General features: G+C 40.7%; 2 protein-coding genes across 4 annotated transcripts in view; one reads left to right on the top strand and one right to left on the bottom strand.

The window, feature by feature from the left end:
• GSAP (gamma-secretase activating protein) overlaps positions 1-19,302 on the top strand; it is a 44,860-nt gene extending 25,558 nt beyond the window's left edge. The window contains exons 19-30 of one of the 3 annotated variants that reach the window (XM_009289068.1): positions 2,700-2,825; positions 3,248-3,303; positions 3,722-3,753; positions 5,433-5,494; positions 7,120-7,215; positions 11,813-11,883; positions 12,466-12,560; positions 13,705-13,824; positions 14,890-14,951; positions 16,938-17,042; positions 17,192-17,285; positions 18,325-19,302. In XM_009289068.1, the coding sequence (XP_009287343.1) occupies positions 2,700-2,825; positions 3,248-3,303; positions 3,722-3,753; positions 5,433-5,494; positions 7,120-7,215; positions 11,813-11,883; positions 12,466-12,560; positions 13,705-13,824; positions 14,890-14,951; positions 16,938-17,042; positions 17,192-17,285; positions 18,325-18,425 (1,020 nt within the window). In that variant the 3' untranslated portion in view covers positions 18,426-19,302. The remainder of the gene's footprint in view (positions 1-2,699; positions 2,826-3,247; positions 3,304-3,721; positions 3,754-5,432; positions 5,495-7,119; positions 7,216-11,812; positions 11,884-12,465; positions 12,561-13,704; positions 13,825-14,889; positions 14,952-16,937; positions 17,043-17,191; positions 17,286-18,324) is intronic. The other 2 variants (XM_009289069.1, XM_009289070.1) reach the window with 2 other exon arrangements.
• Positions 19,303-20,150: 848 nt separating this feature from the next.
• Positions 20,151-24,041, bottom strand: part of CCDC146 (coiled-coil domain containing 146) — an 86,567-nt gene continuing 82,676 nt past the window's right edge. Inside the window, exons 18-20 of the mRNA XM_019474579.1 lie at positions 23,464-23,601; positions 21,605-21,853; positions 20,151-20,354 (exon numbers count right to left, since the gene is read on the bottom strand). Coding sequence (XP_019330124.1) covers positions 20,151-20,354; positions 21,605-21,853; positions 23,464-23,601 — 591 coding nt within the window. The remainder of the gene's footprint in view (positions 20,355-21,604; positions 21,854-23,463; positions 23,602-24,041) is intronic.

Raw genomic sequence — 24,041 nt, 5'->3', positions numbered from 1 at the left:
ACAAAGATGATAATACACAGGGTAAGGTTTAGTGCTTTGGCTGCTTTGTACCACTCCAGTGACACAAACCCACCATAGCTCAAGTTCAACTGGTCAGTTGTTGGAGTTTCAGTTGGTGTGTGGTGTTGGCATCACAAGTCAGACCTTGGTGAAAAATCTGGTCCTATAAGTAGTATTTCTTTTGCAAAGATTTTGTGGCATTTCACAGAAACAATGGTGAATTGTTGCTTTGAGAAGCTTTTTGGAGTTCTCAAGCCCATGAATTGTTGAGAGCCTTTGGGAGGGCTATGTCTATATTCATTAAAAAAATTGTGCTATTTGGGTAACAGGTGTATTTTTATCACTAAATTCCTGTTCAGCAAGAGATATTGAGAGAGTCTGTGAGAAAGGGGGAACAGTCAGTCCGATTGTCAAAAAGCTTTACATAAGAATTGTAATTAATAATAGTCTGTTAGTCTGTTGGTTTTGTGGTTGGTTTTTTTTTTTTCCTTTTTAAACACAGAAATCAAACTTGAAAGAGTGCGAATAGGCTTGATCAGAAGGGGAGAAGGAAGGGGCAGGAGGAAGAAGGGAAGAAAATAGGAGGAGGTGCAGGAGAAGAGTGAAGATGTGTAGTGCAAGCAGTTGTTACACAGAGATTAGCGCAGGAAAAGGCAGCCTCTCCCTCATGCTGAGCTGAGCCACTGGGGTGAAGAGTGATGTTTTAAGGAGTAGCGCTGCCTGTGCTGCTAGGTAGTTAGTTACACGGCTCTCTGAATACCTTCACTGCTGGGGAGACATAGCACTACAGTTCCCAGGGAGAGCACATGCGCCTCTTAAAGGTCGTTGGCACCCTGCATCCTTTCAGAGGGGTAAAGCAGAGAGCTTTCTTTGTCTTCAGGTAAAACAACACTGCTTATGAAAGACTTCATGGGAGCTTTTCATGGATTGCAACCTGGTGAGGCCTTGCTTTGACTTCTGGTACTACAATATCTTTTAGGTGTTCGTGCTTAGGTATTAATTCCTGACTGTCTAGAAATGTCTGCAAAATAAACACCACCTAAGACAAAGAAGCCTTCTCTTTCTAGTCCTTGCCCTGATGATCCTCAAGAAATAACATGTAATTAAAATAATCCTTTATTTTAAACTTTTGACTTTTTAAGTGAGATCTAATACAGCGCAGGTTTTCAGTGGTGTCTGCTTTTAACTCTGAAGTCTACCACTTCTTGTTACAGACTCAATATATGAAAGAAACTTGCTGTCTTGCTTCCCCCCTGCCACACATCAAACAAAATCCAGTGTGGCCTGAATGCAATTTTGCAGTGGTGGTGCTGTCGCAGTTGCATAAATTGGTCACTAGATGATACCCTTACGCTATATTCTTGATATTTCTCTGATTTCATATTGGTAACATTTAGGCAACATACTGCAGTAGTAGGTTGTAGATCTTGTTAGTTAGCTCCAGCAGGGTGAACATATGGTGCCATATGCACTCCTAGTTTCCAGCTGCTAAATATAACTAACATGAAGCAAAAAGGAGATTTATTTTTCTCTGCTGCAGCTACAACAATAAAGTGACAATCAGCACTGGCAGCAAGAGGGAAGTGGCTGGCAGGATTGAGTCTTTGCAATTTATTTTCCTTGGCAATTTGTAGTTTATAGTAGGAAGTGGTTTTAAAGGCTTCTGATGTTTTCTTCTAAAGTTATTGTCATTGTAGAAAAGTATGGGAGAGAGAGCAAAATCCAACAAGTTAATGCAAGACAGAGGAATATTGTGAACTCAAAACTTCTCTTCCTTCAAATGTCACTACTGTAGTGTCTGTATGGGAAGGTAAATGTATATAAAGGGGGGCAAGAACAGCTAGTACCATCTCTTGTTTTTTAAAACTGCCAAAAAGAATTGCCTTAATCTCATCTCTTCCTCAGCAATGATCACATCACTCCCCCTTTATAAACAGTGGCTTCAAATCTTTATACTCAGTCCAAGAACTAGCTCAGGAAACCAGTGTGTGCTTGTTTGGGTTTTTTTCCTCCTGTCTGTTCACAGCTGAGTTTAAATTAATTTCAGCATTAGGGTCAAAGGCTTTAGAATTGCTATGGAGATGTTTGGATTTTGTTTCTTTTCTGGGATGAGGCACTGTTACTTGAGGTTGGCAAATGGATGTTTGCAATGTAAGTATTGATGCAGCTTGAAAATAGTGGCAGCCTGCAGCTGCTGGGGTCATGGTGATATTCCTCTATTTGGAACTACTAGAAATCCGGAATGGGATTTATTTGACCAAATGTAAACATTTACATCTAAGTGAGTTGCCTAAGGCTCCTTTTACAGTCAGCGGAAGTCTAGACAATATGGCCAGTGTAGTCTGTGGTGCAGTTCTTCCCATCCCATCCCAAACATCTGAAATAGGTCAGATGAATTATGACCTAGAAGTACTCATTTCTTCCCAGTGACTTAAAAGGATCCTAAGGTGGCAAAGCATATGCATTACAGGCACCAAATCTTGACCTCACATTTAAGTAAGTGCTATGCCTGCCATCAAATCAAGGAAATTAAAGTACTGGGAAAAAATAGTGCAACTGCTTTTGTTTAACTTTTTTCACTTAGATTGTTAGGAAGCTACATTAACCACAGTTCTTTCCAGTCACTTAGTGGGAGGGTGATTAAGTATTTCTTTAAGAGTGCAGCCTGTTATTCATGCTTTCCCCGTAATACTTTGCAGTTCCAAAATCCCAAAGGCTTCTGGGAGAAACTCAACTCAAACTTGGAGAGTGTGAAGTATGCAGAGCCACACTTGCATTACCACAATAATGTGCTCAGGAGGGAATGGCGTAACCTTTCAGAAGAGGTAAATATGCATGCACTGAAACAGTCTCCCGAGTGGTCTCTGAAGTGGATGTTTTAAAGCCAAACACAGAAGACTTAGCTTTTTTTGTTTTGGGGATAAAGAAATTGGAATCTGATTATGAGAAGTGCAAAGACTTGCAGTCATGTTACTTATAAGGGGATTGCCTGTAAGTCTTACTCTGTTAAAATAATGCAAGAAACTAAACAAAAGCAGAGCTTGCATGTACCTGTATTGTCATGTAGGTTAGATATGTGTGAGTGCCTATAAGCACGGGTAGTTGGAAGGTGGGTTGAAGTCCCACTGTGCGTTATTTCCATTCAAAGGGAAAACCAGCTTCACTTCTCATCTGCATTTTATCAGGGAGTATTTTAATTGGCCTTCTACTCTGTTCATTTGGGGATTTTTGTTTGTTTACAAACCAGAGAGAGGAGAGAACAACCACAGCGTATTTGAGGAATATTTTTGAAAATGCCAGAAAGTAGGTACCATTTTCTATTATTTTTACCCTTTCTTATTTTTTTCAAGTATGTTGAAGGATTTAATGTGCCATTTCAATAGTTGATTAGGTATCTGATTAGATATCTTACTTTATAGATTATCCAGCTGAAAATCAATTATTGGAATCCTTGTAATCACTACAACATGATCTGAAATATCCAGGCCTCTAGAGCTAGGGAATTTATGGTAGATGTGAAGAGTTACTCTTATGCAACCCAGACAGATAGAATTTTTTTAATGCTATTTAAAATGTTTACTAAATGTAGTCACATGTACAGTTCTTGGATTTCTTTAGCTGTCTTTGAAAGATCAAAGGGTCATTTAAGCTTTTTAATGTCTTTATGAAATCCTTTAGAGTAATGCATATGAAACAAGCTGATTTTTGTTTCAAACCCCAGGGTACTTGCTCATCTGGACACTTGGGACTCTGGTAAGTAAACTTGTCTTGATGCAGGCCTTAGCTGTAAGGTTTATTAGAATATTTCCATCTAGCTGTTGTTGGCTAAAAATTGCTGTGTGTGTTTTCAGCACTGAAGAGTTCGAGGCATTGAGATGAGCGGTTATTAAATTAGAGGAAAACCTTCTCTCTGATATTAGTGGTAGGATCATATACTGACTAGGAAACATTTGAAAGTAAAGTTCCTACTTCATATTGGATCTAACAACATAAGCAGTAAACATTTGTCTGCCTAAGGATTTCTTCTCCAGGATTTTTCTCCTGGAGCAGAATATCAATGACGCCATGTTACTGTTGAGTCTTGTCCACTTATAGCTGCCTTTGCAACTCTAGAACTTGTGTACAGTAGGAGGTTATGGCTGGTGAAAAATCATGGTGTAGAGAAAGCAGACATGTAATGAATTTCCCTAGGCCAGGAACACTTGAGATTTTGTGATGCTCAGTTCCTCTGTCACAAATAACTAAGACTAAATTTAGTAGTGAATTATGTTCCTGATGTGTGAACATCAGTGTCTCCTATGTGCCCTGCCACTGTGTGCAGTGAAATGATGCTGATCTAAGTGCTGCTCACACCTTTTATTATGAAGAATTTTCAGTGCATTGATTTCCAGCCCCTACCACTGGTCATCTGCACCACTGCTGGTTATTGCTATGGGCTCTGACTTTGAGGGACCTTCTATCAATTTTGCTAGCCTCAGGTTCATGTTTTCAAAGGTGCTTATTGATAAAGAAGTCAGATGTTTAACTGTCGCTAGAGAATTTCTAGATGGCTGCCAGCTGGTAACAAGCATCAATGTAGTGTATCTTCCCTGTAGATTTTTCTTCAAGTCCTTTAAAATCAAGCAACACAGGTCTTTGTGCTGCTAAGTGGTGGAGTAAATATGTTTCAAGGTGAGCAAAGATGGCTGGAAAGAACTTTGTAAAAAATTTAGCACTTGGGTCTGTAAAACGTTGACTTGATTTTATGGTACATGATGAAATAGGAGATTGTTTTTCTTCCTTTGTTAGTAGACAGGAAGCACTGACTAGGAAATACAGGGTATTAAATTTCAGTAGATACTATAACCTCCTTCCATTTAGTTAAAAAAGTTGTGTTCTTTTACGTAGAAGTCTGCAAATCTGAATAACAGAAGCAGCCAGACCATGGGAGAGAACCAGGAAAGTGGGAGGTGATTCTGTGGAGTATTTACTTTGTGTCTAGCCATTTCCTTGGAAAACCCATGTAGCTGTTTTGGCTTGCTTGTTTGTAAATGACAAGTTCTGAATAGCATATGCATTTGCACTGGTGTGACCAGAAGGTTCTCTGAGCCTCTTTGCTGTACTGAATCACCACACTGTGATAACTCTCCCTTAAATATCAAAGAAAAGAGTAATGCAAATGAAGTGTGAAGTGGTGTGACAGGCTTATGTTCCTCTATGCTCAATGTTAAGCACTTGAGGGAGGAGATGGCACGTATGGGGTTGTTTTCCGTTCTTCAGTTCTCTCTTACGCAGTCCTTGATTCTTTACTATCTTAGTTCTGTAGGTGAGTAGATCAAACCACAACTTCTGTTTGTTTGTGTATGTTTCTAAGTAATTTTGAAGCTGGTTGAAGTCTCGTAGTATTTCTGTAGCATCATGTCCTTGAATGATTCTTGCTCTGTTTATTTCAGAGGAAAGGCTAGTACCTCTCTTTCAAGAGGAGGATTATCAGCAGCAATTACTAATGGGACTGGTATGTGCTTTTGTCACAGTGTGCACTAGAGGACGCACAACCTCAACAAATGTAAAGAGTAAGCTTGTAAGTTCCAGTGCTGAGTAGAAGCTCACTCAAAGTAGCTATGGGACAAACAAGGTATTTCCTAAGTTTTAGAGTTCATAGTCATGATATCATATCATCTTAACAGGTCATGATATCAGGTATTGAGGAAGAACAGCAACGGAAAGTTGATTTGTCAAAATGCTTTTTGCGTACAGCTTTTTGCTTTTTGCAAGCTTTTTGCATACAACTTCTCTTTGGCTAGAAACTGGAGTTTTCTGGAGTTCATCTTAATCTGCCAGTTATTTTTAGGCTGCTTTACATCCTTAAAACATGTATAGGTGAATTCCCCATCCACAGCTTCACTCAGAGAAGATCACAGATCTTCTTGCTCCCCAATTTAACACCTTTTTTTACTGTCTCCTTTTTCTTCTACCTCACTTCTGGGATTGCTGTGGCTATTCTGAGGTCCCTTCCTCTTTTGCACTGTTTTCACTGATGATCTTCCCAAAGGGTCTACCACCTTTATGCTTCTGGGTAATAAATCTTATCTCAAATCCCTACCTGTCCTCCCTCTGTCTAAATACACATCTTCACTTATCTCTTGTTCTCTTACTATTAAAACCAAATAAAACTCTTCAGCTTGCACTGGAAGGTCTCAGCACTGCATCTGTGAAGAGCATATCAACACTGTCTTGCCTGTCCAAATCTAAGGCAAATTTGCGTTCCTTGTAGTCTTGTCCCCTTGTTTCCAAGTCCTGCCTCTCATTCTCTGAAGCTTCTCTATGTTCCTTCCGTGCAGTTTATTCAGATAGATACAAAAAGTAGGTCACTGCTGTCCTTTGTCTATGCTTTCCTAATACCTATATTGCTGTCCTGACACATTGAGATTAATCTACTTGTAATTTGCTTGAGACAGAGATTTTATTTGCCTCAGTTTTTCTCTGAGCTTTGAAACAAATAATGCTTCATAGTAATTCTCAGCAAAGAACTAGCATGGAATTGAGTTGCAATCAGAAGCTACGTGAGGTCAGAGAATATTTCAGAAAGGAGAGGGTAGGGAGTGGCATGGACTGTGTGATAGCAAACATCTGATTTTAAAGACTTTACAATTAATGTTTAACCTGAAGTTGCCATTAATAACTCAGGTTCTCAGGTTCTTGGCTACTACCACAAACTGTACTTGTGCTGGTTTTCTCTATCATTAAATAGAGAAAAATCCCTCAGGTTTATTTGTATGTAATAAATACTTATATTCTCAGGATTCAATGTTAATATTAAAATCCTTCTTTCACCCTGTTCACTGGGCTTGACCCAGAGAGGTGTAAGAACTGTAAGCTTTTTCTATTCAATGTCATTGAAAGTTTAATTTAGCACTCGTTTCGCTGAATTTGCACCAAGTAACCAATTTGAATATTCAGATCTGCTGTTAAATTTGGCAAGTTTGTATGGTAGCTTGGGATCTCACTCTGAACTGGAGTTTGGTAATGGGGAAAGTTTTGCTGTGCTAATATGTATTGATCAGGCCCTGCACCTGGTGGAGCTTTTACATCTTTGTAAAGATGCCATAAGGACATGGAATTGTTGGCTTTTTTTCCTAGATGGTTGCTCAGCTAAAGGATCACCTTATGAGACATCTACAGTATGTAGGAAAAAAGAAGATTGACCAAATAGCTTTGGATTATGTTGCAAACCTGGTTAGTTTGATTTCATAGTTGCTATTGTGAGCAAGCATGTATCTGTTGGGGGGGAGGGTCTTGGGTATGTATTGTGTGTGTATATAGCATATGTTTGGTGGGAGGAGATTGTTTTTAAGATGTTTAACCATATTTTGCTGCTTAATATTGTTTATATTGATAAAGGACATAATACTTAAATAATATTAATAAGAGTTGTATTGGTCACTCAAAATACAGAAGAAACAGTTCCCTTTACAGTTTGTACAGATATGGTCTACTCCCAGAAGTGAAAATGTGAACTCATCCTGAAAGTTGAAAGAATGGTCTTTGGGTCCATTTTGTTTCCTGTAGAATACATTGCTGCATGTTTTGAATAATGAAAGTGCTATCAGGGGAAATACAGATTAAGAAAAAAAGATTTCTCTGCAGTATGGCATGATAGTAAATCATCACTATTCCTACTTACTGACTTCGATGGGCTTTTTGTGAGTGTAACAGGAGGCAGAGTTTTGCCTGAAGAAATCCATATAAACTACAGTGAAAACTCGATTTCCAAATTCTTAATTTTCTGTCTTTCTGTCTTTCATCCTCTTAAGAGAAACTTAAAAAAAAAAAAGCTGTAAAAACTGTGACTGTTGTGCATAGAAATTATCGTACCTGGTTTTGTCTGTCTTGACATCAAATCCTTCAAGTGCAGAATGCAGAGTCCACAAGAGCTCACATGGCAAACCAGTAAATCATGTTCTTTGTCTTTGTGCTAGCCCTGTCACCTGATTCAGCAGAAACTCCCCACAGTGCTGTTTTCTAGGGATGGAAATCTCAGGAAACTTTGTTGAGGCTACTGGTGCCTGCATCTTTTCTGAAGTCCTGTGCAAATTGGTTGTGCTGTCAACGTTACAATGTTCTCTGAATTGCTGCAGCTTCCACTGAGGTTACTGACTTTTCTATTCAGGCCTCGCTCTATAGCTTGACAAGTTGTTTTACTGGTAATCGGCAGTCTGTTTTCTGTATCTTTATAGGAAGGAAAGAAAAACTAGTGACTGATTAAAATAGAAACAGTACAGCATGAACCAAAGCTTTGTACCTGAAAACAGTGCTGAAAGAAGCAGAAGTGGAATGTTTGTTCTCCTTTCATTCTTTTTCCAGTTATCACTTGTTCATTCTTAATATAAACTAAGATAAAAAATATGAAAACACCTATGCAGCCTTGAGCTGCAAGACTGAATTATTGTAGACTAAATCTTACAATCAAAAGAAATCTCAGCCCTCCCCATCAGCAAACGCTTAGCTCTTGGGTTTGTGGTTTGTTTTTTTTTAACGTCACTAAAAGCAAGAATTCTGCCAACTCAATTTACAGACTTCTCATTCTTGGAAGAACTACTGTAAACAAAGATAATATATCTCTAAAAATTGCTTCTGCCCTCTGGCTGGTGCATCTTAGGTGCTGTTTGGAAATCTTTAGAAATTATTTCGGTTTTAGGCTTGGGTTTCCCCTCATCCTGGTCAGAAACTCTTAAATCTTAAACCTTTCTATATCCTAAATGTTTGGAAGTTCTTCAGGGGAATGGATTGTTTTGATTCTTCCAACAATTTTCTGTAGCATCAGCAGCATGTAGCTGAGTTACTGAAACTAAGGAACCAGGAAGAGACTTGAGATGATTTGCTTGTCTGCTTTCATAAAATATCTTTTTTTATTACATTAAGGAGCGAAGGAGTGGCTGAGAATAGGGCTCCGTGGTGTGTAGCCGCTGTATAAATCAGTTGCAGCTGAAGTCGAAGTATCCAAGACATGGGAGCTTTAACAGTTCCTCATAAAACAACAGACCAGTGGCTGGTTGCTGTCAGAGAACTGTGTGTATTTGTATACAGAGAAGTAACCTGGGGAAGTGTGAATGAAATGTCTCGTTGGGAATTCCCTTGTTTGCCAAGGAGGTCTGCAGAGCCTGAGTATGCCTGGTTACCAGTTCACATGCCACCTAGCCTGCAGTAATTGTTTGTATGTCCATATCCTCTCTCCCCTGCAAGCTCTTTACCTTAGCTTTACTCCGTATCTGTTTCTCTCATTCTTTTCATCTCAGCAGGGCAGGGAAGGGGGGAAATAACTTACAGAAGCAGCATGACATTTGCTGCCCTGACAGCAAGTGGGAGAGGAGGCAGAGTGAACAGACAGCCTGTGGCACAAGGAAGAGACAGACCAGAATGAACTGTTGAAATTTCTCTGAAAGTTACTGCAGTGGCCGCACCTTTTTGGCCGATGTCTGTGGCCAGCTATCATCTGATGTGGTCTCAACTGCAGAGGAGTAGAAGACAGACACCATTTGGATTTGAGTTTCCTCAGAAGGAGGACGACTGCCTCGTATCCCCTGTGCAGCAGGGAATCTGGAAGACAGCAAGACCCTGTCTTAGTCCCTTTTCTCCTTTGCTCCTGATTCTTTTCTTTGGCTGCTTCCATGTCTTTCCTGTACGAACAGCCACAGGAGCTGAGCACTTGTGGTTCCAAATGACTTCAGTGGAACTTTAGTCTACTCAACACCTTTGCCTGGAAATGTAGATGTTTCAAAACAGCAAGGTGCTCTGCAAATGTCAGCCTAGGCCTTACTGCGTGCACTGTCTCACTGTTGATCATGTTTTCTCTCACTAGTTTAGAGCACTCCAAGGGAAATGGCTTCTGATACTTGCCCAGAAAAAACTCATATTGTATGTCTTTGTTACTAAATGAAAAATGGCTTTGCTGTGAAGGTATGGGGCTAGCTCTTAACTTGGTTCCCCCAGAGACCCACTGCTAGCCTTGGAGAGGAAGCTGCCTGTACTCCCTCTATAAAACAGATGTTTCCTTTCTCTCATGCATGTTGTCTTGTGTGTTATATACTGAAAAGTTTGAGACATGGCTTCTCTTTCTGTACGTATTTTCTATGATGTCCATTGTGGCTGATCTCTAAAGTGAGTAGTGCTGTTGGTGAGGGTGTCATGTCACAAGCATGCGTGTATTTAAGGTTTAAGTATGTTGTGATAGCTAGGTTGACATTGACTTAAGAAGTTGTTGTCTTTCTATACCCTGCAAAAGTCATACAGTTTGTGGTGGTGTTAAGCAAAGAATATTGATTCTGGAGTATCATACCCATGAAAACAGTTTTTGTTGCACAAATGATAAGAGGTGATTCTGGAGTTTCTAAGAATCTTTCCTTTGCCTCAACACTGATCTTCAGATCCAGCTGTAGCTCCCGATGCAGAGGCCTTAGCTGCACCCTGTGTGCTGGCCAGAGATGAAAGTCATTCCAGCAGCAGGTGTGGTTCTTGTGACCCTTCTCTGAAAACTGGAAATCACTCATTTCCTGGAAAATGAGTGGAAAAACTTGTCATACTCCAGAGAGATTAAACTGGAGCTTTCCACTGCATCCAAAAAGTATGAAGATGGAAAGTATTAGGTGGTTATTCTGTATCAGGTAGCTGTACAAGGCTGGATGGAGTGGTGGAAGGTGGAGGGAAGAGGTGCTACCTTGTTGAGGTACCTTGGCCAAGGTACAGAGGAGAGCACTCAGGAGGATTACTGAAGACCAATATTCCTCTTCTGGCCTTTGAACTTCTCCTGTGTGTTCTGTTTCTCTCTTGCTCAGAGCCTGTGACAAGTTAGAGGTTGGAGGGGGCAGAGTCTATGAGGAGAAAAGAGAGTGGGGGAAAAGGATTCCTGGATTCTGGCCATCTTGGGGAGGGGAAAGGGTTTGTAACTTCTCATGACACCTCTCTGCAAAACAGGGGTCAGCCTTGTTTCCTGAGAGTTTCCTGGGATTGATTAATTGATTAGTGCGCTTTGAGGCCCAGGGATAAAAGTCGTAGAGGAAGTGTCTCAATTGTGTTACTGAGATATGGAAGCAGTTACATGTGACAACCGTGAGGGGCTGGCTGGAGGAAGTTATTTCAATTCTTTCATGCGTGGTTTCTCTCTTACAGCTGCAGAAGCTTAGAAGGCCCAAGTGAGAACAGGGCTTGCGGCTTTTGTATTCTGACAGTCTGTAGCGGAGGTCAGCCTGGGAGTGCAAAGAAGCAATAATATGGGCCAAGGGATTGTTGTACTTCACTATGGACAAAAAGGAAATGCAATAGAGGAGGAGAGGCATTTGCTTGTCTCATCTTTCCTCCTTGCCAGGACTAGACTTGTGATTCCTCCTGCAGACTTCTTTCAGCAAACTGAGTATTCCGCTGTGTTCCTCATCATCCAGTTTTGTCTGGGCCCTAGGGACCTTTCCTTGCCAAATGCTCAGCCACTGGGACATGCGTTTTTGCTTTCATGGCAAAGAGATCTTTGAGAATTTGATGCAAGAGCGTGCGATCAGTTGATCCCCAAGAAGCACAATGTGTTAAGATGCTGCATGTTTTGCACAATGCTTTGATGAGCTGGAAGCACTTTAAACTTCTGGAACAGGGCAATTCAGTTACAATTCAAATTTTAATCAATTTTACATTTTAAGCCCCTAGGGAAAAAAAAAGATAAATACTGAAGTCTTAGTAGAAGTCTCATGATAAGTTTTTAACAAACTGATGTGTGAAATGAGTGAAGGTCAAGGGCCTGCTGTACACAGGCTCCTAGAAACATTCAGTCTTTTCTTTTTTGTTTTAGCTGAATCTGGTACATCGAATAATGAAAGAAGTTTGGAGGAGATACCAGCTTCATTCCTGCATCTTCTGCTTGTGAGCAAGTCATCTGTTAAAGTTTTCAGCCTGCCTTTTAAAACATGGGCATAATAATTTTGGTCTTCAACAATGCTACTCGCTTGAACAGTCAGTGCTTACTCTACTGTCAATGTCAATATGACTGTCATGTACCCTTTTTAATGATCCTGCTGGCCCTCTAAGCCAACACGAATATTAAACATACAGGCAGTTTTACAGCTGGAGTTCAAAGTTGGTGAATTCACAGTGGTCTCAAGCTGGTTGGTGGGTGTTGAACACCTATAAAAGCGGGGTCACTTATACCAGCACTCAAAATGTTTCACCTGTTGCTGTTGATACCAGGTACTGTGGAGAGACTTGTACATGTGCAGTAGAGGGGGAAGGAGAAATGGGACACCGCAGAGACATTGTTGTGTCAACATTTAGATGAACAGCTAATGCTGTTAGGTGACAGACACCTAAGCAAACAAGAAGCATCCCATGGCAATTCACCCAAAATTGCATGCATTTAGAGCACATGTAGTAAAACAAATTGACCGTATCTCCAGGAGAGTGTGGGTATCTCGGGTTCCTAATATGTTGCTACCTTTTTAAATACAGTGATGAGAGAGGAAGTACAGGAGAATTTGCAGTGTTCCACATCATGAGTCGGATTCTGGAAGCTGCAAATGGCATGTGCATGCCTTTACCTCCTGGTAAGTCCTATGTTTTGCTGTTTTAGTCATGAGAGGAGAGCAATGCTATGAATTCTTCCCAGAAGAGCACTTAGATGCAGCATGTGTCAAGTTAGCTTTGGCAGTATTGAAATCTATTCAAGACAGTTACAGAGGGGAACACTCTCCATAAACATGTGCAAGTGAAATGAAACAAAGCTGAATAGTTACTACAAATATAGACAACAAATCAGAGGTTTAGTTGTCTGTTTTCAGCTTCCAGTGGAATGTTTCGGCACAGTCTTAGCTCAGACCTAAGATTTAGACTTCTTTCATTTATATATTTTTCTTAGACAGCTGGACTTCAGTGTCATGGGCTACTAGGGAAAATCCTATCCTGAAGCAGAAAAGGAGTGTTTTTTCTCATGCTGTTGCCCTGCTAATATTTTTCAGTTTTATCCTGAAAGGATTACCTCTAGCCCTGATGGAAGAGCTGATCTTGATAGTAGACTTTCATTTCCTAGAGCTCCTTATAATTGCTTAGAGTCTTTTCAAAGCACTTGCTTATTTTTGTTAGGAAAGACTTCTTAACTTCTTAATGCTTTCTGATTCTGTTTGAATCTTTCTAATTTGTATTTCCTGATCTGTGTTCAGTCTTTGAAACTGTTTTTGGTATGAGGTTGTCCCTCAAACTTACACTGTGTGGGCACAAATGCTGCCACGTAATGGTGTCACGTGATGCGAGACCATCATCTGGCTGATGTTAAGTGAGAAACTGAAGTCTTAACGCTGCCTGTGGGGAATGTGTGGGTGGCAGCCACATACCGAGGGTGGTGAGGCCTCAGTTTTTGATTAATTGGGAGGAAAGAGGAAGATGAAAGACAAATTAATAGCACGATTCAGATATAAGGCAACAGCTTGGAGGTGTTTAATGACTGTGTGTGACTATAATGACTGTTTTCAGTCCCTTTGGCTTTCCTCTTTCTGACGGGATTGTACTTGAGAGGACTTAAAGAGTGCCTAAATAAAACTACATGACTTTTGATAAACTGATTTCCACACCAACTAGAAACAGTCAGAAGTTAAGGAGAGTGTTGGTTTTAGCTAAAGTAATGCCATTGTCTAATACAGACTTAAAAAAAAAAAACATATTGTTGTACCAGACAAGTTTGTCTCTCTTTTATAGGTTTTCACACTCTGCACTTGGGGCTTGGTGTTCGATGTCTCCCTCTGCACACCCTCCTGCACTATATTGATAATGGAGTCTTGCATTTGACAGAAACATGTGTCAGGAAATTGCTGAAAGGTACAGCGAGTTTCATGTGTTTCATTTGTTACCAGCCAGCTAATTGGGAGCGATGTCCTTTCAGCCATTCAAACTCAGACGCAGGATTTACTGCCCAGGAGACTCAGTCCTTCTTCCAGAGTGCTTTTTCAGTGAGGACTGTAGCTAATGGCATTGTCCAGCTGAAAGGAGAAAATTAGGGCTCAGACTATATGATTGAGCCTTTACTGTCGTAGACAAATATCTGTTTGGGGAGAATTTGAGTTTATAGTTTTTCCACTTGGGACTTCTTAGAGAAGTGAATACTAAAGATCATCGTAGAATTTGTTGGGCGATTTCTGTGACTCTATGAAAGCGCACACCTACGTGTAAGGAAGTTAGGCTGCTATCCTGTCCTCAGCTTTTGCTTTTGCTTTAATTATGTTTGGAACAAGATAATCCTAGTGCTGGGATTGGCAAATGGCTAGTAACTCAGTGCTAGGAAGTAAAAATTCAAAATAAGTAAACAAAAGCCTACCTGACCCAGCATCGCAATATTTTTAGTAAATGTTGAGGTTGTGAATGTCTTCTAAATAGAACGTAAGGTTACCTAAAGGTGGGAGTTAAAATCAGTTCTGTATGAACCCATATAGTCATCAAGAGGGGCCTAAGGCTTCGGAATGAAATAGGGAGTGAGACAAATGGGCAGTTGCAGGCACAGTTAGCATCACACCCATGTTAATTGCCTTTTTGGGATTGGAAGAGAGAACTGTAGCATAAGTTTCCTGGGATACAGCAGCACCATGATACAGCTCTCCAACAGTAATGCATTTCATCACGGCTGCAACCACATTCCCTTGTAACGTGCTACTTCTCCAGTGTTCAAGAAAAGGGACACAATGTGCAGTATTAGTCTGTGCCTGGTCTTGGTAAATGAAATATTGTAAATATGGGGAGTTCTGCTTAGTCGAAACACGTTTGAATTACTGTATAAATTGTTACATAAAATGGTGAAGTTTATTCAGAATGTCTTAAGTGAAAGTTGAAAGTTTTAGTTATGTGGTTACCCCTAATGGTGGTGGGTGTTTTTTTTCCTTTCTCTTGTAGATCTGGATGACAGTGAGAAGAATGAAAAGCTGAAGTTCAGTATTGTCATGAGGCTTCCTGAGGTAACTAGTAACTTTGGATGTCATTTCCTGGATTTTGGAATTAATAGGAAATTCTTCCCTGTGCATAGGATCAAGCCAATGGAAGACTTAGCTGTGATTCAAATAGGGCACAGATACAACCTGAACCTCCACAGTTTCTCCATCTGCTGCTCATGACCCGTAGGGTACACTGACAAATTAAATCACAGATTTGTCCATAGTGTTTTACAGCATCTCCAGTACCCTGCAGAAATCAAATAGACAAGACTGACACTCTTCTGCTGAGTACTCATCTGCATAAAGCAATAACAGTTTTATGGGGTTTGAAGAGGATTTATTTGTGTGTGTGTGTGTTTTATAGCATCCACAAATGTCTTTCTCACTTGTGACCTCTACATTTGGTTTTATTTGTTTTATCAAATATGTTCAAAAGCTGGTACGGTAAAAGCTGTAAAATCTGATCATATCACAACTCTGTGATGGGAATTGAATTACAAGATCTCTGCCTCTGTGAAGTCTCCCAGTCTTGCCCATTGGTAAGATGACTCATTTAGCCACATGCTGGAACTAATTATTGATGCTCCATTAGAAGTTCCAACAGAATGGGAGACTGAGTTCTCCTTTTCCCCTTTTGTTCTTAGTGCACACCACAGTACTGCAGAGGCAGCCCAGCATCTCAGTGAGCAGAGGAAAACCAGGGATCCCCCCTCGGGAAGTCCCTTGCCGTAGAACAGGCTTTTCTCAACATAAGTTGCTTATTGTTTTCTCATTATGGGCTGTTACGTATAGTTCAAATGGCCAGAAGTGCCGCTTTGGTTTTCCTCTAACAAGGGCTTCTTTATTTGGCAGCAGTTTTGAGAAGGGGTAGGGAAGGAGAACTCCACAGGACGTTCTTTGTCCTCTGTGTCTTGTTTTGGGCATGGGTTGGTGAGCTGGGGTCAGCACAGGGCCTCTGAGCTATCAGCCCCAGGCCTGGTGGGTGGGGAACACCATTCCAGCCACGCTTTGACGCAAGGGGCTGAGCTGTGAGTGCTTTAGGGGACATGTACTGCTAGCTACGCACAGTAGACTCAGTGCCTTATTGTATCTATTTACAGCTTTGGGAAGAAAATGCAGAGAATAGTATGTTTGCCAAAAAAGGACACTTTGGGGTGACTCGGACTATTTTGAGCAGGTTACATTCACTAGATGACTTCAGTTGCATCAGAAGCAAGTATTTAAGCACCATTGAAACCGCCCAGCGTTTTCTAAATGAACTCTCTTAGTAGTCTGTATTGCAATACAACTGCAAGTGAGGGGTGGGGGGAAAGATCTAGATAGGGAAAATAGCAGAAGGTGGAGCTAATGTCACAGTATGTTCATATTTGTTTGCTTATTGGTTAGCATTGGAAGCTTTGGGACATCTGGGTTTGAATCTTTCTTGCCCCTGGGAATATGAATCAATGTTATCAATTTCCAGGACGATGTCCTAAATAATGGGATGCAAACTGTGTTCCCGGTATCTCTCCTTGTTGGCGTTCTGCTTTTGTAAGGTTCCTTGGACCGAGTCTGAGAGAAGCCCCGTTCTGAACGGAGCATTGAGGAGTGGGGCATCTGTGGTGTTCTTTGGAAGAAGAATAGATCTAAACCAGAGTCACAGTAAAGGATAAACGGTCATTTTAAGCCTCAATTAATATTTAAGTACACGTGCAAAGTGGAACAGAGGTAATAATGGGACAGACTGATAGAAACTTACTCGGTACCCACTGAGCTACTCAGTAGCAAGGTTTTGGTTGTTTCCCACGTTTTGGGAGCATATTGTAATCTCTTAGTTACTGGCTATGAAAGGAAGGCTCGGTGGCTAAAAACGATGATGTCTTAGCTTCTGTCATCAGTGTCTGAAAGCAAAGCAGTTGATGTTACAGCCTGGATTTTGTTTCTGGTTTTTTCCTCCTTTTCCCTCTCCTAAGTTTCCACTGTCCTGTGTTTATGTTCTCAGGTTTTTGGTTTTTGTTTTTCACTTACTAGGCTCTTGGTCAAAAGGTCTGCCAGTTTTGGAATCATCCAATAAATGCTAATTTCATTGCACGGAAATATGTGAAACTTCTGCTTGAGAAGCTGGGGAAGAGGCAGGTAAGAGCACATCAGCCTTTTTTTTTAACCTTTTGCTTTGACACTGTTGAGATTCCTGACCTTTCTGTAAACTGTAACACACTAAAGATAACACTGAAACTTGGCACTGTGCGACTTTGTGTACTAACCTGAAATATTCTCCCTTACAGCGTAGCAGGCCTATGCCTGAGAGACTCTCGGTCCCCGTAGAGTTTTTGCCACTCAACTACCTGACTAATATGCTGGCAGAGATAGAGAAACAAGGTAATGTTAAGTCTGTACTTTGCAAGACCAGTAACCGTTACTCTTTGCTTGCACTCGGACGTATCCTGACTATATTGACATAACTGAGTTCTAAAACTCCAGTGATGTCTGACCATGTAGGTTTGGTCGTCTTTCTGCTGATGGGAATTGTCAGGGAGCTTCTTCGCTGCATATCCTTTCATCCAGATCCTCTGTGTGTCGAATCCAGTCGGCAAACTTGCATTTTTCAGAACACATGTAGTGAAGCGCTGTTCATGTACAGCGTGGTGGTGGCAGTTACTCTGTGTTCAAATGGGGAGAAGGGCTTGTTCCTTATTTATACAGTATGGTGCCTAAGGGGCAACCAAAATCAGATCTTCCCCCTCAGAGAAGAGTACCCAGATCACTAGGTTAGGAGGTGCTCTGAAGTAACAGGCACTTTTTATTTCAGCGCTGTTCCTTTTTTTTGACATTAAATTCAAATTGGTTAGGGCACTTGCTTCATGCAGCAAACCTAAGCATCTGAAGATTTTTTAATTCCACTGAAAAAGCAAGGTGCGTTAAGGGAAGCATGATACTTTTAGTGTTACTGGCTATGCCTATACTAATAAAATAAAGTCAGGATAAGGACCTGAAGGCTAAAACAGGATTGTCCATGTATGGATATCATCCCATTTGGGGAGGAAAAAGAGTTCAACCATATAGAAGCATATGAGAATGTGCCCTGGTGCATCTTATGTACTAGCAGAAACATAGCCACCGTGCTTAAATCTTGTTTTGGATTTCCAGTGTGGAATTAGCATGGAAATCCCTAGCGGCCTCCAGAGATGGTCCGTCCTTTGCTTATAGCCTGCTAACAGGAAAGTTCCTGCCACGGGTGAGCATCCAAATGACTCCACGGACAGCTGTAGGGATTTATTTTGGGTAAATGAAAACGCAGGTCCATCTATTACCTTGTCTTTCAGTACTGTAGGTGAAGAGGTTTAATAGACTGCAGGATTGAGTGTACAAGAACATTTACGACTTTGCAAACACTGACTTTCTCACTATGTTTTTCTAGGTGTGCAACCATATGAAAACCAAGGTCATGTTAATGTAAGATTTGTAGAGGAAACAGCACTCAAACACACTATGACGCTTTTGGGCCTCAAATATTCCTGAAATAACATGCTGTTGAACAAAGCTAACTGTGGTACTCTTACATAAAAGTATTCACAAAGAAGTGTGCAACCAACTGTTTTTTGTGTTTGTTTTAAACTTAAATGTCATGTTGTTTTCCAAATAATCTGCAGTTTTGTGTAGCCACCATGACTGACATAAGCTACTCAAAATATTGTTTGGTGCAACGTATTAAGGCTGGAAACACTGACTTCTAGATAAATCCTAGGGAAATTCATCTGACACAAGCCCAGGTTTCCAATGAAAGATACCTCTGGTTTCATTGTTTCATGTTGAAGTGGTCAACTAAGTGGAACTACAGTGCGTATCCAAACACGCTGGGAAAATTGGTATTAACGTCAGTTATTTTAACAAGACAGACAATCCTGGAAAAGGTAGTCCAGTTGTATTGTACAGTAACAAGAAACGGGTAACTGTTTACTCATTTAGATTAATAAAACGATTTCTTGGTGTGTTTATGTGAAGCAGGTAAGAATAACAAGTGATGAATCGGTCTCTGTATATAATGCATCAGCAATGACGTATTCATTCCTTGTGGTGGTCACGTGTTATCTTACGGTACTTCTGCCTCTGTAGTTGGATTCTAATATGTTCAGTTTTGTAATTAGCACAAAATATAATCTTCTTAAACTGCATGTGACAGGGTTTTGTTTTGTTTTTTTAAGATATGTACACTGTAGTGTAAGCAATACAGGATAAGAAAGAAGTTCTCTAGAAATTGACCGTAATGGTGACTTGGACAGAGTTTTACTTAATTCTTTCCTTACAACTTTTAGTGTTACAGTTCAAACCTCAGCTTGAAAAAGAAATGATGGAGGTTTTTTCCTTCATTTTCAACTTTTATTTATATATAATTGAACCAGTGTTGTTTGGGTTTTTTTTAAGTTCTGAACAGTGACATTAATTTAAAATAGTAATAGTGGTTTGCTATGCAGAGAAAATCTGAAGTTCTGACATATGGGATTTCTGCAGTCTTTACTGGATTTAAAAACAACTCTGTCAAAGTTTCAGACTATCAAACTAGTGAAACTCATGACGATTTGATAGATTTTGGAGGTTTTCAGTAGCAACCTCTGATAATCTCTCTGAGCAGCTTCCACTACTGCTTCCTGTTCCTAACCAGTGAAATAAAAAGATCCAGTTCTCAGGAGTGACTCGGCAAGTTCATGGTCACTCCCTTGTCACTGCCATCAGTGGAGCAAGAGTTTTAGCTTTCTCAGTAACTGCACAGAGGGAAGGAATATTTTTCTCAATATAATTAAAATTTGTCTGGCAAGCGTAAACTCAATCCCAGACTGCAGAAAGCTATGTTGGCGCATTTGTATAAGCGGTGGGGACTTTGTTGGTATTATATTAACAACAAGAGAAGATTTTCTAGCCTTTTCGTTTTAATGAAATGTATTATCAAATATAATCAGATGCAATAAAACTTGACCTGGAAAAAAATAAGCGTAGTATGACGATCACTTATTTTTCTCAACGCTTTAAAATACTGCACTGCATTTGGGATACCAGGCTCCTCCTAGCCAGGAGAAGGGACCTTGTATCACTGACATTTAGCTGTGCTTCTGGCATTAACGACGGCTTTGTTTTCAGTATGGAATTTGGCTAAACACTAAGGGACATTCCTTCAGTGTGGTGTCAGTGCTATTGACCCTTGAGATTCAGCAACCGGTAATGGCCTCTCCTGCTCTAGGTGCTGTCTGTTCAGATTTCAATTGGCTTTACAATAGGTTTTCTGAAATGTCTCATATTTGAACCAGGTTCACTTGGTTTGAAAGGAGCCAGAGCGCCGTAGGGCCGGGGCAGTGGGAGGCTGTATTCATCATCTGGGATGTAGGCGGTTGGGGGGTGTTCAGCTGTCGTGTGGACACAGCCGGGCACTGCAGCTTGTTCCTCTTCTGCAGCATGCTGTGAAAGAAACACAGTTTGATCACTTAGTGATTATACGCGTTAAAACTCCGGTACTCTCCTGAGCCAATGTACAGAATGCCTAACGAAGGAAACACCATTAGTCTAATCCTTAGCAGATCAGGAAACCCAGAGGGTTATTAAGTGTTCATTGAAAGGAAAGCGTGAGTTATTGACCACGTAGATGTGAGTTTGTCCTTTTAAATAGCATGCAGTTTGAGCCTGTAATGCTTTTGTTATTTGTGAAGAAAACAGATTAGATGAACTTATAAGAGTTGTAATAAGTGTGCACAGAACATCTCGGGAATGGGATAATTGTTCTGATGCTTCAAAACATGGCTGTATTTATGCTGACAGCAGCTGTTCCTGAACAGAGTTACTGCAGTGAGCTTGTATCCACCGCACTGAAAGGAAACTGAGTCATAGCATGAGGAGAAGTGTTAACGACAGAGAAGTTTCTTATTCTAAATCAGTTTTACTGCAGCACTTCTGTGTGACTTCAAGTTCTTCAAGTGTATGCACAGTGTATTCCTCTCCCAGCTTTGTGCACCTTTCAGATTCCCTTTGGAGTGATCAGCTAAAGCATTCATATAGCAAAGCTGATTTCCCATCAGTGAGAGTTCCCTCAGTATACACATCTCACTTTTAGACGATTTCTTCTTCTCTGGGAGCTCTCTGCTCAGGGATCGCTGATGGTCTCAACTAAGGAGGCGTAGTATCCAGCAGGGTAGAATTTGAAGCACTATTTGATACGCTGCCCTACCTACCCTCAGTGTCTTGCCCAGCAATCTGATTTCTTGCTGCTTCTGATCTGATGTTCGCTGCGTCTGGTATGTGGAAGACGCTAAACTTATTTTTCCTGAACGCCACACCCCACCTTTTGCAGCTTTACCTTGAAATCAAATGGAAAGCAATACTTCACTGATGGCTATCTCGCCCATCCTCCCAAAACATGGTCACACAAATTACTTAACAATTGAAGGTCATTCTTCCTTTTAGTGTAATGTGTTCTCTCCTTAAGATTCAATGACCGGTCCTAAGTGGTGTGCCCGACTGCAGTTAAAGCTCCCCAAACCCACAGCGTACCACTTCTGTAGTTGTCTTTGCACCATCATCTCCACTGGCTCCTGCAGCTCCGTGTTGGGCAGTGAACAGCCACACTGAGCTAGCACAGCTCTTTTGGAAAGCCAAGCTAGAGCAGTGAAAAGATGGGGCTGAAGATCTAATTGCAACATATGGCAAAAACTTACTTTAGCTCTGGCTTCGGCTGCTTCTTTTTGCATCTTCTCATTGCGTAGTATCTTCAACCATTCATTTTCTGTTTCTTTGGGAGGGGGAAGGCCTTGGTCTAGCCTTGATGAAACAGTCATCAAAAATTGTTCTTTGTCTCTCACTTCCTGCTGGAGTTTAATGGCAAGTGCTTGCTTCATGGATAGCTCTGCAACAAGAGCCATCATCTTCTGGGTTCTGTCCTTTATCTTCTTCTGCAGTTCGTTTGTCTGGAATAAGTAACAACTACATTTTAGTTAGGGCTTGCCTTTAGACAATTACTTACCTAAGTGTCACAGCCAGCATTAGGTACGTGAAAACAAGTCCAGCTTGACTTGGTTTTAAAAAATAGTCCATACTTGAAAATGACAATGAAACAGGACGGGCGTTTCTGTGAACACTCAGAACTACAGAAACTGGTGGCGTAAAAAGTCACATTTGCTCCAATACAAGATACAGAAAGGCAGGTTTGTAATTACCTCCTGCCCTTTTCAGCTGAATAGCAAAACTCCCACTGCCCTCAAAGGCCTGGTACGCCCGTTCTCATTGACTTTGTAATAAAGGTGTAATAAGCCCCATCCTTACAAGATGATTGTGTGATAACACAGACGCAGCAGGGCTGCAGGTTGTGAAGTTATCCTTGGCATGGGGACGAACAGAAAAGGAACGGGACAGGAATCCTTGAGTCTGACTGGAGGCGATTTAAAGAAAAAACTCCAAAACTCAAATACTCTTTTAAAGTGACTAATAGGGAATTGGGAGAGTCAGAGCACTTGTGAGTAACTTTTGGCACGCTGCCATTTTTACAGTAGGTTATTAGCCTGTGGCCATAATTTTACAAACCCAAATAACAGCCATGTTATACAACCCAAAAAACCAGCCATGTTATTTCTCTGTGGAAAATTAAAGATTTGCTGTAAAGTTGTGTTTTGATTTAAGCATTTCCAAGTGCCAAACCGAACACCTAAGGAAAAAAAAATCAACCTTGGCCTTGTTTTACAATAATTACATTGCGGGTTTTTTCTCTTTCACTCAGCTCTGCTCTATTTGGAGCTTTTTCATTAAGGAGGTGGGGGTGAGAGGATTTTGCTGCTTCCCCAAATAGTATTACTGGCAATTAAAAGGAAAAAGCTATTATTATATAAAAGTAACTGTACTGAAAATGATACTTCTTTCCGGTGGTTGTCCCTACCTAAATAACAAAGAAACTTTGAGCTAGATAGCAAGTTTAGCTTTTTCTGTGTTGGAGGGGTATAGAACTTACCTGGTTTTTCCCTATTTCCTTTTATCCATAACGTGTTTGTTGTGGAAGGGCTGTTAAATACACACGCAAAAGGAGGATTCTTCCAAATTTCTAAGCACTCAACCTGAGAAATAACTAATCCTATATTTTGGTGAAAGGTACTATTCGTGATGCAACTTTCTTTCAAAAAGAAAGTACGCTTACCTAATGCTCTTGCTATGGCTATATTACAGTTGCTACTAAATGTAATAACGTGTTTGTTGTGGAAGGGCTGTTAAATACACACGCAAAAGGAGGATTCTTCCAAATTTCTAAGCACTCAACCTGAGAAATAACTAATCCTATATTTTGGTGAAAGGTACTATTCGTGATGCAACTTTCTTTCAAAAAGAAAGTACGCTTACCTAATGCTCTTGCTATGGCTATATTACAGTTGCTACTAAATGTCTATAATTTCTGAGGACTAACATATGATTTTCCTATCAGTATTTCCAGCAACTAGTTTTGTAATTTGCAAGTGAGTCACCTTACCTCTTGCCCAGATACTATTTCATTTTGTGTTAGGCCAGCAAGCAGAGCGTGCAATGCCCTTCTTACCCTTTTAGCTAACAGCAGCGTGTCCTGCTTCCCGCTCTCTGCCGTGGCACGGATTCTGTCCGTCAGCCGGGAAACGTGCTCGTAGAGAAAATCTGTCTCCAGCAACTTCTCCTCCTTCTGCACCAGCTCTACCTCTAACTGCAGCAAGAAGGAGTATACAGGGTGTAGGTAAACGACAGGGGAAGGTGCAACACAAGGTGTTGCTGTGATTGCTTTGAGAGCTGCTGAAATAATAACCAGTGAACAGCCATAAATAATCACTTCAACATCAGTTTTCTCAAAATTTTCACCCTCTCTGCCAAGTATCAGGCCAAAGTTTGTTCAGTTGGTTGCTGTCAGTCGTACGGTTCTTCCGTATCAGACCGGGCCCTTTTGGGGGGCAGGGGGTTACACCAACATTATTACTGCCTTGCTGTGATTTTCTTGACAGCAATGGGGTTTTTTTCTAGTGATTTTTTTTTCTTAATCTTCTAGTTCCTTGAGTCATGCCATAATAAGGTTTCAGCTCTTGCTTTCAATACCTCTTCCCTCCTGCTGCTAAAAAAAAAAAAAAAAAAGTATGGGCTCCAAAGACTAAA

Source organism: Aptenodytes forsteri, unplaced genomic scaffold (genome assembly GCF_000699145.1).
Source record: "Aptenodytes forsteri isolate BGI_AS27 unplaced genomic scaffold, ASM69914v1 Scaffold137, whole genome shotgun sequence".
In the NCBI taxonomy this organism is placed as follows: Eukaryota; Metazoa; Chordata; class Aves; order Sphenisciformes; family Spheniscidae; genus Aptenodytes; species Aptenodytes forsteri.
The sequence above is the reverse complement of the archived record's forward strand: the minus strand, read 5'-3'. Positions and strand labels throughout refer to the sequence as shown.